General features: G+C 46.4%; 1 protein-coding gene across 1 annotated transcript in view; it reads right to left on the reverse strand.

Moving 5' to 3' along the window:
• COG5 (component of oligomeric golgi complex 5) overlaps nucleotides 1-13,286 on the reverse strand; it is a 297,454-nt gene that overhangs the window by 7,780 nt on the left and 276,388 nt on the right. The window contains exons 17-18 of the mRNA XM_077758336.1: nucleotides 11,584-11,821; nucleotides 5,675-5,751 (exon numbers count right to left, since the gene is read on the reverse strand). Coding sequence (XP_077614462.1) covers nucleotides 5,675-5,751; nucleotides 11,584-11,821 — 315 coding nt within the window. The remainder of the gene's footprint in view (nucleotides 1-5,674; nucleotides 5,752-11,583; nucleotides 11,822-13,286) is intronic.

Here is a 13,286-nt window from a genome sequence, read left to right on the forward strand (position 1 = left end):
CGCGCGCACCGCACACACGCAGGGCGGGCGGCGTCCGCAGGAGCCCAGCCCGGGAACGCCCCTGTCCCCGATTCCGGCTGGAACCTCAAACACGGGCGAGGTGAAAAGCGCATCACCGTCTGAGGCGACACGAGGAACGAAAGGAAATTAAGGCGACATAAACGCAGTGGCGCCACGTGCCACGGCGTCAGCCTTCGGGAGCGCACTGAACAGCGCGCGTGCAAGGCCGGGCTTCACGGGCGGGGGCGCCCTAAGTATCACCTCTCCGGTCCCTTTAGAAGAAGCGGGGGGTCTGGTGTCCACCCCGAAGGGACTCCCCAGACCGGCGAGGGGGGCAGGCTTCCGCGCAGGCCAGTGATGAAGTGAGGGGACACTGCTGTTCCCGCAGGCACGTGCCGCCCCCCGCGCCCCCTCAGGGCAAACCCCTTTCGCCCAGGAGCCTGGGGAGGTGGCAAGGGCCCCCGAGGGCGGGCCGAGACCTGGGAACAGCGGAGAAAGGAGCGCGCGCGGGAGGGAACTCTCGCCCCTCCTGCACCGGGCGTGCAAGCACCTCCCGCGGGGAGAGGCCTGCACGAGGGGCCCGGGGACTGTGGCACACGGCGCCACGCGGTCCCAGGAGGCTGCGGGCTGCGGGCGAGTCAAGGTCAAAGTAGAGAGGTTAGAGGACCCTCCGCTTCCTTCCTCAGGGTTCGGCTGTCAGCAACCCCAGCAGGCCGGGCGGGAGAGGGGGCGGGGCCCAGGGATACGCCCCCGGGCACGTGCTGTGGGCAGCAGACGGCGGCACGTCACCACTGGAGCGAGGAGTTTGGCTTCTCTTGAAATGGGCGTCTTCCTGGATGATTTACATACGCATCCCGACGCCATTCTAGCATCAGAGGGAAAACAAATGGGAACCTCAGGAGGGAGCCCCGGGCCGCAGCGGTTACAAGCTCGGCGTGGGGACCGGGCGGCCCCGGGTCTCGGAGGCAGCTCTGGAATTCCCACAGGACTTCCAGACAAGGAGCCCTGGCCACCGACCCGCCTCAGCGGCAGGGCCTCCCGAGGGGACTCCTGCTTCGTGTCCCCGTGAAGGCCAATGGCGGCCTATCCGCGGAACCCCCAGCACACGGCCCGAGCATACAGCCAGTGATCGAATACGGACGTCCAGAACAAAGGCGACAGTCCGCGGGATGGCCGTCCCTGCACGTTCACCAGGTGCTCCCAGCACTGCCAAACGTCAGCAAAGAGCAAACCAAATGGAGCCCAGGAAACGGCTGCCTTCTGGCTACAGTGCTGAAAGCTGAAACTTGGCGTACAGATTCCAGAAACCTAGGGGAAGCAGCTGCTTCACGGGATGGGTTACGGACTCCAGCTTCACAAGGGAAGAGAAAGGACAGAACACACTTGGGGGTCCTGGTGCTGAAGCTGCCAAGATGGCTGCCTTTCACTCTGCAGACGCGCGGGCGCGCCAGCGGGAACCGCAGACACAGCCGAATTCTGTCCTCGGGGGTGACCGGCGGGTTCCCTCTTCTCCCGCCCCTCACGCCAACGGCTCCATAGTGGCAGCCCGCCTCCGAGGTCTTCTGGCGGAGCACGCTGTGGGCATAGGCCAGGGATGAAGCTGTGCCCTCCAGAGCAGAGGTGCCGGGGGCTGCCTGGAGCAGGGTCTGTGTCCCTGAGCTGGTGAAAGCGCCATGTCCCTTTTCCGTCCCTTGCCTCGCGAAGATCTGCCCTGAGTGCGCTCTGAGGCCCGCGGCCAGGCGGAGCTAGGGTAACCGCCCTGGCAGCCCCCCACCTAGGGGACAATGCCCTGCCACAGAGGGATGGACAAGCATGTGTCTCGTGTGCAAATACCAATCACCCAAGGGCAGATCCCTAATGTCAGCAGCATTCCGTCCTGACTGCCTGGGCAAGTCTACAGGAGATGGTAAAATGTAAATGTATGCAAGAAGCGTGCTGGCTTAACTCACAGTCCACTGCTATTACTGTCAAGAAGCAAGTGGCCTGCAGCAGATGACATCCATCACGGGGAAAAGGAGTGTCCGCGAAGGCCTGTGTGTGTGTTGGGCATGGGGGAGGGGTGCTGCGCTGGGGGGTCGGGACTGGAGGGGGGTCTGGCTGGCACTGTCACTCGCCCTTGCAGAGAGGCCACTGAATCAGACGGAGGCCAACCTGGGATTTCGTTACATGGTCGCCTGTTTTTCTCACCTCGCTCTCGCCTTACATGGTGTTTTACAATACTTTCTATCATTTTTTAGCTTCCTTGCTATTTTTAAATGGGAATAACACTACAAGAGGGATTTTAAAATATATTTACTGGCTTTTCTAACTACATATATAAAACAACCAAGGCAAAAACCAGGAAAAATACAGAAAGCCTCTAAAGGGAAACTCACCAGTGACAATCCTACCATCAAAATTTTTTGATGTTTATCCTTCTTAACTTTTCCTCTCCACACATACACTTACTATTTTAAAAATAGCAGGGATCATATCATATATCCTGTTTACTAGCCTGGTGTTTTTTTTCATTTTGTGATGCATTACAAAGTTATTTTTCATATTATTAGCTACTAACCAACACTAAAAACGGTTAATGGCTGCATATACCGGACCCTAGGAGTGTGGCAGATTATTTAGCCAACCTCCTACGATGGCCACTCACTGGTTCTGACCGAACTGGGGATTCAGAACCTTTGGGGAGGAGACTCATGCACAAGAGCCAAGGTCAGTCATGGCTCCCAGCACAGACGGGAGAATTAACAAGAGTAGGCCCTTCCATCCCGATTGCTCGGGACTAATTCTGGACACAAGACAGATAACGAACCTGTTTTTGCAGGGAGGCAAGTAGAGGGCTTCCTGCTGGGAGACTGGGACAAAGATTGCTCGGTACTGAATCTCTCCTGTCTGGGGAAGGGCTGTGCAGGACCCTCTGTACAGGTAAGCTTTCCTAAGTCAGTCTCTTCATGTGACAACCGTGAAGAAGCCACGGCTTTCCCAACAATGTTTACAGATGGGGCAAATGGCACGTACTGATGTCTCTCTTCCCAAAAGGTGGGCCCTAAAACACCCTTTGCAGACTAGAGCTAGATTTTTACCGCAGAATATCCTATGTTTTCATTTTATTTCCTGATCTAGTTCATCCTAAAATCTTTCTCAAATGGTCATCCAAGTCCTATCAATCAAACGAGAAAGTGCTAAATTCAAGCCAACAGACTTCAGTAGCTTCAATTTAACTGCAGCAATAGACTGGTATCTAGAAATTTGTTAGAAGTTTTCACTAAATTCAAGTTACAGAGCATGCTCCTTAGACAAGACACAATTATGCTTATTAAATTGTGTGCCAAGTCCTTGGCGCTAAGGAGTCATCTGCAGGAGGAAGTTCAGGGGCAGGAGAACCCCAGAAGAGAAGGACACAGATCTTCATAAGTGCAGAAAGAAACAATTCTGCCCCTGTCACTAGAGCAGCTAAAATTCAAGAGCGGAGGCCCTGTGAGGGAGCTGAGAGACTGCTGATGCAGACCGTTAGCAGGGCGTGAAGCCAATGTGGTGCAGAAAAACAGCCACAGCAGAAATGTCAGAGAGCGGGAAGAGCGATTACTGTTTCACGGCACCCATGTGGGTGTGCAGGGATGTGTGCATGGGTCTGAGTGTGTTTGCGTGCGAGGGTATGCCATGTTGTAATATAAAATATCTCTTATACGAGTCATGGTCAAAGTCTGAAGTCCATCTAGACTGACCATTGCCCCACCAGAGAAGCTGGCTATAAAAAACATTAAGTTTTTTAAAATTATATGTTGATCAATATTGATTTTTTAATCCATAAATTGGTAATGGAAGGTGTCACCACTAAACTTTAAATGCTCCATCACAGATTCATTTTCTCATGTGAGAACTGGGAGAACTGCAGGAAAATTCCTATCTTACATGACTGACATCATGTAACTGGTCTCTTGCGAAACCCTCAGAACTTGTGCCCACTCCACGATACAATTTAAAAGCACATGGATAAAAGTCATCTTGCCTTTAGCTCGCAAAAAGAAAAGCACTATTTTAATTCATACACATGCAATAAACATGGGAGCCAGGACTACCAAAAATAATAGGCTAATCTTAATATGGCAAATCCCAAGTCACAGCTTTCCCACACTTGGGTCAACAGCTAGCTGGGTAATGACCTCCAGCATACTAGCTGATTCTGTAACTCAGGCCAGCATACTGTCACCCCTGGGGCTGCTGGGTTACATATAACTCAGTAAGTGACTTCACTGGAGTCTTACTGAGGTCATTTTTATGGTACAGGCAGGTGACTGGTGGACCAGTGCACTACCTCAGGACCCCTTAATCTTTCTATCTGTCCACGCTTGGTAATGTCAAACCCTAGGACTTCAAACAAAATACTTAAATACTTTTTAAAAGGTCTGAGCAGATCCAAAGTAGGTATCTGAAAACACTTATGATCCCACTTCAAGTCTTTTTTTTTTTTTTTTTAAACTCCACACTGTAAAACGTGCATTTGAGAAAAAGAACTCAGGCTCCAGTTTTGGCATTAAGAAGAAATCTTGGCCAGTTACAAATAGGGAAGAAAAAACTCAGGACTCTCCTTTCAATCAACAACCTTAGATTCTTATGTTTCAAGTGACATTACACCTGAATTTTCTTCTATCAAAAGCTTGGATGGCATAAGGCAGTGAAACAATAATTTAAAGGCCATACTTCTCATTGATTACCCTGGTTTCTAGTTCTGAGTCAGTTTTTAGCAAACTGTTTGCCTGCAACCTCTTCGCTTATCTTTATAAAGAAACATTCAAAGACCATTATGGTCTTGGGTATTGCGGACACTTATATCAGGTTTCCCATCTAGAATGCTGCGGTAGCAAAATGGGATTTAGGTTTGGTCCCCTCAGCCCTCAGGGTTGGTTGTCTTTTTGAACATATACATTTTCTGTGTGTGCCACAATGTGGCAAAGATTGGCTTACTGAATAAACAACCATAGCTCTTAAGCTATTCAATGTTCCTTACAATCTAAACTGGTAGAAGAGCCATCTAAGCATCCAGCACTGAAAGGGATTTTCCCATAAATTGGTATAGTCTTAGGAAGTGGATCTGAATTAACTTACTGTTTTTCTTTTTGAACTGGTCTCTAGGAAGTTCAATTATAAATTTGTGCTCAACTGCATTAGCCCATCTTTCTAGTTATTCCCTTCATTTCACCACTAAACTCTTTTAATAGTCTATTTAATAGTTTTGCTATCAAATCTAACCTCTGACCTTTCAGAGGTAGGTTAGATTGAAAATGATGTATGAACAAATAAAACTTTCAGAAAAAGATGCCTATATAATTACAAACTGCCTGGTATTACTATTCCATGTATTTCTGTAAGAATGAGGAGTAAAAAAAAAAAAAATCTTCCCTAGAAACAACATAATAAAGTTTATCAGCTCAGTCTTGTGAATTTTAACTAAAAAGTCACACACACACACACCCACACACACATCACTGCACATAATTCTATATGGGTTTCTGGTTTGAATAATAACTTTTAAGATAAACCATATCAAATTGCCATTGCTATAGGTCACAACATGGTTGCATATTGGCAATTTCATATTTCTCAACATGAACAGCAGGAAAGGATTTATCTGCTAATAGGATCTGGATACCTCAACAGCAATAAAAGAACCAGGTCTCACCTGAATGATCTCAGCATCCGATAGGACTTTCCTAAATCAGATACTCTTCTGCAGAATGGACTCACAGCCAACTCCATCTGAAACATTAAAAAATACTCCACAGTTTTGTCAGAATATGTCAGAATATATCAGAATCCTGTTTTGAACTGGGGACACACACCTGGATCACAGAAAATTGTCGCTGGCAGCAAACTTAATTTTAGCTGGACTGTGAGGCAAATTTTGAAATTCAATTAAATTTAATAAAAGGCAAAAACTTAGATAACTTTTGCATTTTACTAAAGGAGCATAATGAGACAACTCCTTCAAGAAAATAGAAGAACATTTTTGGTTATGTAAAAGGAGGAGGTTTTGATCTTTGAAAAACTGGAGAGGAAAAGGCTTTTAAGACTTTGTGCCTTACTTTAAGTGGGCATCACATGCGTTTTTAGATTAAGGTTAAATAGTGACAGTTCTCACCAAGCTGGCCTGTGTGATTAAAAGCAGGGACTCTGGAGGTAGCACAACTGTGTCAAATTCCAAGTCTACAAAGACTACTGTGTGGCCCTGGACTCCACTTCTTTTTCTAGGTTCCCATCTGTCAAACGGAGGCAACACTACTTCATAGAAGTAAACAAATAAAGTAGAGAACTCCGCAAAGCAGTATGTGTGTATCATGCAGTAAGTGCTTGTTAAATTGTGGCAATTATTACCGGTATTTTTATTTTTTAAATTATTTTAATATAATTTATTGTCAAAGTGGTTTCCGTACAACACCCAGTGCTCATCCCAACAAGGGCCCTCCTCCATGCCCATCACCCGTTTTTCCCTCTCTCCCCAAATTCCCCCGTTGACATTACTAGAGAGTTAATTTGCTTCCTGACTCAAGAACTATTGGTTTCACCTTATTTTCCTCCATTGACAGGACACTTTACTTGTCACTAAAGGGGGCCGTAGGCTATCTGTTCTTTATCTGGCAAGTGCAACGTTCTCACGTAAGCGGCACTCAGATGGTAAACCGTCCCTCCCCTCTTGCCATCAACGGGACCCTGGTAAAAGCAGTTTAGAACATGTTTGAAAAAAGGAATGGAGCATCTTTCCTCAGGAAAAACACAGCAATGGAAAGTGGGGCTTCTGTCCTGCTGCTCATCCACCTAAAATACTGCTCAAATCTTCCCACTGCAAGACCGTGGAGATCTAAGTGATCACTCATCTGAGAAACATTTCTGATCCCCTATTAAGTGCCAGGCCCCAAGTCAGACATGGGAATGAGAAGATAAATTAGTCACACTATCTTGCCTTCAGGGAGCTCTTTCAAACTTAGTGAAGATTACCTACCTACCCACCTTTCTACTTTAAAAGACCGGTATATACTTTTATTTTGAGAGAGAGAAAGAGAGTGCATGTGAGCAAGCGAGCATGAGCAGGGGAGGGGAAGAGAGAGGAGAGAGAGAATCGCAAGTAGGCTCCACACAGTCAGCGCAGAGTCCGATGTGGGGGTTGATTTCACAAACTGAGATCATGAAATCAGCTGAAGTCAAGAGTCGGATGCTTAACTGACTCAGCCACCCAAGTGCCCTATATTTATTTAAATACTAATTACTCATCAAAATCATAAAAAGCCATGTGTATGTGCATATACATACACACACATATACTACATACACATATATACACATGATTATTATTAAGCAGAATAACAAGTGTGGTATCGAATGTATGAACTGTCACAGGGGAAGCGGTGGGCAGCTTCCTGGGGATGGTTTTGAGGAAAACTAGAGGAATTTCTGGGTGGAACAGGCGAATTTCTCTCCTAACATACAGAAGAAACAGAATATGCCCTCTATGTCCCATAGGGAAACCTTAACATGGTTAGAAGACTCTAAAATACAGAGGATTAAGTAAATAAAAAGGGGAAAGTCCAAGGCTTAAAAAAAAGTCAGGATTCTTGCCAACAAAGCACAGCTGAGCAGGTTCGAGCCAGCGTTCTCACACAAGACAACTCCTCAGGACCGGTTTAGTCCCTTCACTGCTGGAGTTACCGGTGTTCTTCAGAATGTGGCGTTTATCTCACACGGAGCACAAAGAACAAGTGCTAGTATCCTGTATCCCCGATTTGGGAATTCCAATCATACGTGGGGGGTGGGGAGGTGTGGGAGATGGTTTTACACACTGAGATTACATGAAGTATTTGTCAGGAAATATTTTTGTCATTTTCTTCAATTGCCCTACTGGGCTTCACGATCTTCAAAGATTAACCAAAAACCTTTGCCTTAGCATTTGAGCAGGATGGAATGTTAGAGCAAAGTTGAGTAGCTAGGGGAAAACTGTAATAGAAGAGAATAAGGCCTCGGACTGCTGTGTAATCTGTGATGGTACAGGAGCTTTCTATGCCATAGGACAATTTCAAAATGTTAAATGTTTAAAATAAACAAAGGGCCTCTAGGGTACCGAAAACCATTTTCTTCTGCCAGAATCCCATTAAACAATAAAGGCCGTGTTTCGAAAGGGCAGGAGTGTTCCTTTTAGAGGAGATGACTCTGCAGTTAGCCGTGGACGCACACATGGCATGTGCAAATGCCTCTCCCTCCCCGGTTCGGAGGGGGCAAGCGGTCAGCTGAGGCACGGTGAACTAATTACAGAGCTGCTCCATGCCCACCGCAGACACGTGGTTAGCCGCGGGGCATCTGTGGGCATACCTACTGCTCTCCGGGCCTGGGCTGCTCAGGAGAAAAGGCAACTGGAATGGAAATCTTGAGAATTCTGTTTTCTTTTCTAAATTTAGATTTTGGGCCAAAAAACGAATATAATGTATATTTAAAGGGCATATGTGTGTGTGTGTGTGTATATGTGTGTGTGTGTATATGTGTGTGTATATATATGTATTCGTGTGTATATATATGTGTGTGCGTGTGTGTGCGTGTGTATGTGTATATATCTTTAAAGGGCAACAGAAGACCTCTAAACAGAAACTGCTAGAGTACCACTGAGTAAATCATTTAACGACAATTCCACTGGTCACCCTTTCCCTCGGGGAAGAAGTGAAATTGAGGGGCGGAGGGAAGTGTGTGCTGCAGAGGGCAGTGTGGACAAATCCCCCGAGAGATTCTGAGTCAGCAGACCCCAATGGCCTTGAACAAGCTGAGTGTTTTAGAACTGCTGTGTGATTAGTGTAGACACAGAGAGCATGTGGTCACAGCAGGGAATTAATTACCTGTAGGAAACCGCCTCATGCCCGTGACCTGATTCCTAAGGAGGCTGCATGTCGGGTACTTCCCCCACCACGAACCCTCCAGATGGCACCGGGCAACTACTCTCCCGTTCACCTGTGCAACGGTGCCAGAGGGGGCAGGTTAGGGCTCCTAGGGAAATCGTCAGATACCATCATCCGTCTTCGCAAGGGGACTGAATGACAACCAGTCAGCGGTCCCAAACCCACTCCTACGGGCCCTTCCCAAGCTCCTTCTGTTCGTTACGCCAGCCGAGTAGGCACTTTCATCCCAAGAGAGGATTTGTGTGTCCTTAATTCCAGTGGCCTCGATGGCTTGTTTCCTTTTGAATACAAATTGATAGAACGTTCAATACTGAGGCAGTCAAAAGGCTTTCCAGTCCCCAGCTGATGCCAGTCATGAACACAAATGTCAGGGTAATACCTTCTCAGTGTTTGGACTCTCCCAGGAAAACACACGCGATCAGAGATGATCCCGAAAGCTGAGGCGCAGCACCATGCGATGCGGGTGTGGCAGGAGGCCAGGTCCAGTTAAACAAAACCCCCAACTCGCTGTGATTTTTGTCAACACGGGGGGAGCAGCCACTGGGCACAACGTGATGAACTAGGATAGCGCCTCCTCCCGCCTTCCTGTGCCCACATCCCACAGGGTGGGGCCCGGACGCGAGCTGAGTGGCGGGGACGCGCGGGTCTGGGGGGGAACACAGGAGTCCGCGCTACATAGAGCACAGCAGCCACGGCCACCGCAGGGCTGCGAAGCAGACTCGGCACTGAGGAGATGCTGCCGCATCTATATTTAAGAAATGGAAAAGAGAGGCTGCCCTGGAGCAGAAGGTGGTAATCAGGACTAATGAGCTTCACTGATCTTGCGGGAAGGGAGCTGAGAAAAGCCTTGGCTTACTGGGCAACATGTCTAAAGGAAGAAGAAATGCCAAACAGAATTCTGAATGATGCAGCTTCTGGAAGGTGGGAGTCGACCTGCCACAGGCTGCTGTGCCTCTGGCGCAGGCGCCGGCTGCGGGGGCCCCAGGACAATGCTCTCCATCTTTTGAGACTTGTAAGGGAACATCTCATTAAAATAACTAAAATAACAACCAGCCTCAAGAAGGCCTAGTCTGGGCGGCTGCTCTGACCGCAGTGCTGCCTCCAAGAAAGTGACTCAGGGACCAGCTGGAGCAGAATGCAAATAAACCAGTGTGTGTGTGTGTGTGTGTGTGTGTGTGTTGGGGGGGGAGGGTCAGGGAGCCAAGAGGTCAGGGGGAAAGACAACAGACAGCCGTTTGAGTCAAGTGTTTCTAACAAGACCAGGACTTGGTGCAGGGCCGTGCCCTCAGCCCAGCGAGTGGCCTGGAGCCCAGGGAGGGACAGTAACACACTGCTTACGTACAATCCTCTTTAAGACGGAGGGTACCTGTAACAACAGAGCAAATGTGCGGGGCGTGAGAATGCAGCTGATGGAAACGGGAGAAGGTCAAAGGAGCACAGGAACGGTAACATCTGACTTGTTTTCAGGCCTAGGTCACTACAGGCACATTGCCCAGAGGAAGGTTCTTTACGATGGCCTGGTGGTCTCAGGCATATCATTTGGGGATGAAGAGGACCAGTTAGTACGCAAAGAGTCTGGCTGCTGAAGCAGGAGATGATGTACCTGTTCCCTTTTGTGCCTCTATCAGGTATGAGCGCGTGTCTGAGGGCCACCCCGGGGCAAGCAGTGCACCGCATCTTCTCGGCAAGGGAGTAACGACCCAGGCCTGCCCCCAGACAGACACAGGGATAAATGAGGACATTAAAATCTGACTATCTTTATAAGCAGGGAGGATCTGGCAAACTGCGAACAATCCTTCTGAATAACTATTTAGACCAGTAAAGTTAACAGCTTGGAGAGGCTTAAAAAATGAGTTCGCCTTTGACATTCTATGTAAATATGAATGATCTGTTTCTGAATCTTTTAACTCAAGTGTATGTTTGAGGGGTTTCTTCTTTGCCTATGATATTGCTGAAAGGCTTCCAAAAAATCTGTCTAAAGGAAAAAGGAAAGAACCCTATCTGTAAGAGGCGATCATGGTTAGAGAGCCTGGAATGATTTCAAGGCTGGCCAGACACAAGAAAGGTACTCTGTTCAATAGAAAGAGACCAAATAATCAGACCCTCTATCAAGCTGGTCCACTGTACGTCTAAGTGAATTAGAACACTGTCTTGGAACACTGAGCTGGCCACTAGAGGATCAGAAATGTGCTGGGAGCGCTTTCTCTTTAACTGCCACCGGCCAGCCCCTTTACAGTATTTGAAGGAAATTTCATTGCCTATATTGTTTTCCACCAAAATTAATCAATTACTCTGATCAACACTGACCTCATGGGATAATAATAAAAAAAACCCTACATTATGTAAACATGGGATGTGTTTCGGTAATGTGGAATGAACTACTTCACCTGAATTTTGAAATCTCAAACGTGAATGATGACTCTCTTGTTAAATGAAAAAAAAAACCAAAAACCTGGTATGAAAGTATCTCTAAACTCTTCTCCCTCTCTCTTTCTTTCTGTCTCTCTCTTTTTTTACCAATTTGGTTTAAATGAATTTAGGTTTATTAAAGCTTCAACTCTTTAAAACACTAAAAGAACACATACTTAAGTCTTTCAATAAACAGGTAATATAGAGGCTGAAACATTTCCCCCTATGTAGCTATGCATCAATTTACCTGAGCAAAATCAGCAGCAAGTCGTACTTTCCCACCTTCACCTAGGGGTCTTATGAGACTGGCATTGCGAATAAAAAGTTCAATTGCTCTTTGGGCAATAGCTTCAGTGTTGTCAAAGACAAAATCCAAGCATTCAAAGTGGTTAAAGTAGTCACTCATAACTCTGGCAATGAAACCTTGAAGCTCCTTCATGTACAGAGAACAAGGAACATCGGGCTTTCCTGAGCTGGATAGTGACCTGCGAAAGGGAAAAAACAGGCAATGCACTAACAGCCACTATTTACTTTTGCCTGCCACCCCCCCTTCCCGCCCACCTGCTATTTCAGTCCTATGGAATTTTTTCCCTCAACGGTAAAAAAGGTATTGTTTGCTTTTCCTAAAAGTTAAGGAGCATAAAACAATGTTTAAATTATAAAAGCTGTTTTGAGATGCTAGAAAGATTACTGAAGAAATCTTAGAATCCGTTTACCTAGAGATTATTAAGAATGAAACGGACATCCATCTGTCTCGGATGCTTCACACGTGCCCAGTGCACTCCCTGACCTCGCAAGGTCCTTCTCAGTGTTACCAATCTCCATCCACTCATATGTTTTGCCTGGTTCCTGAGTAAATCACTAACGAAGCCTGAAACAGCGTTTTACACTTTACAAGGGCAGAAAACACCGCCTGCCCCAAACAAATTCTTGGCAAAGGCATTTCTGCTCCTGTGCTATTCAATCCAATCAGCCCAATAGATTTCTGACTGGGAAGCTGGTTATGTAACAATACACATGGTATGCAATTTTTTCCTCCCAGATGATGAGGTTTGCAAAGGCTTTAATTTGGATCAACAGATGATGCCAGCTGATGCTCCATGAAATACTATTTATAATTTGTAAGTGTTTATAAGTGCTCTTTAAGGGATATATTAAAAGAATGTGAAATATTTATAGGAAAGAAATTATACCAAAATTAGAAGTCACCTGATATTAATTAGCTAACCAATGAGATCACTAGCTACAAAGTACTGACTCTTCTTCAAAAAATGAGCATTCCCATATTCTGAGAATGACGTAGAAAGAGTGGCAACGGTCTAGAGAACAACAACAGATATGACTCAAGTGCCCAGAGCAAGAGAATAAGGTGAACTTCATTATCTTCAAAGACAGCAATGAATGGTTATTATCAGAGGACACTAACCAAAGGTCTTCTATTTCTAGAAGCAGACAGAAATAGAGAAACCAGTCTTAAGTTCTGGCAGGAAGGGATTTTGTTCGGGTGTAAGACAGAATGTCCTAACTGAGGCGAGGCCACTGAGGGGGAGCACGGTGGATCGCTGCCACGTGCAGTGTCACACGGTGCAGGGCTGCTTGGGTACAGAGTGCAGAGACGGCCTCACTAAGTGAGGGCAATCTTCACACGGGGTTTGGTTTTGCCAGATTCAGACACTGCATGGCCCATCTGCATCCAGTTCAAAAGACAAGGTTGGAAAAAAACAAGGACACCAATGTCTTGCATATTTTTTTGTGCTTTGTCAAAGCACTGTTGTTATCTTGATACTCCTCCAGATGAGTGTTTCAAGAATTTTAATCTGGTTAATTGAAATGACTTCCATGAGGATTAGAAAATAATAAACTAAAACAAGTTCCTTATAAGCACGTGTCAATATAAGTAAAATGATCTATTGGGCAAAATTTTGAAATAAGTATTACAGTTAGTGTGGA

Source organism: Crocuta crocuta, unplaced genomic scaffold (assembly GCF_008692635.1).
Source record: "Crocuta crocuta isolate KB4526 unplaced genomic scaffold, BGI_CrCroc_1.0 scaffold103, whole genome shotgun sequence".
Taxonomy (NCBI): Eukaryota; Metazoa; Chordata; class Mammalia; order Carnivora; family Hyaenidae; genus Crocuta; species Crocuta crocuta.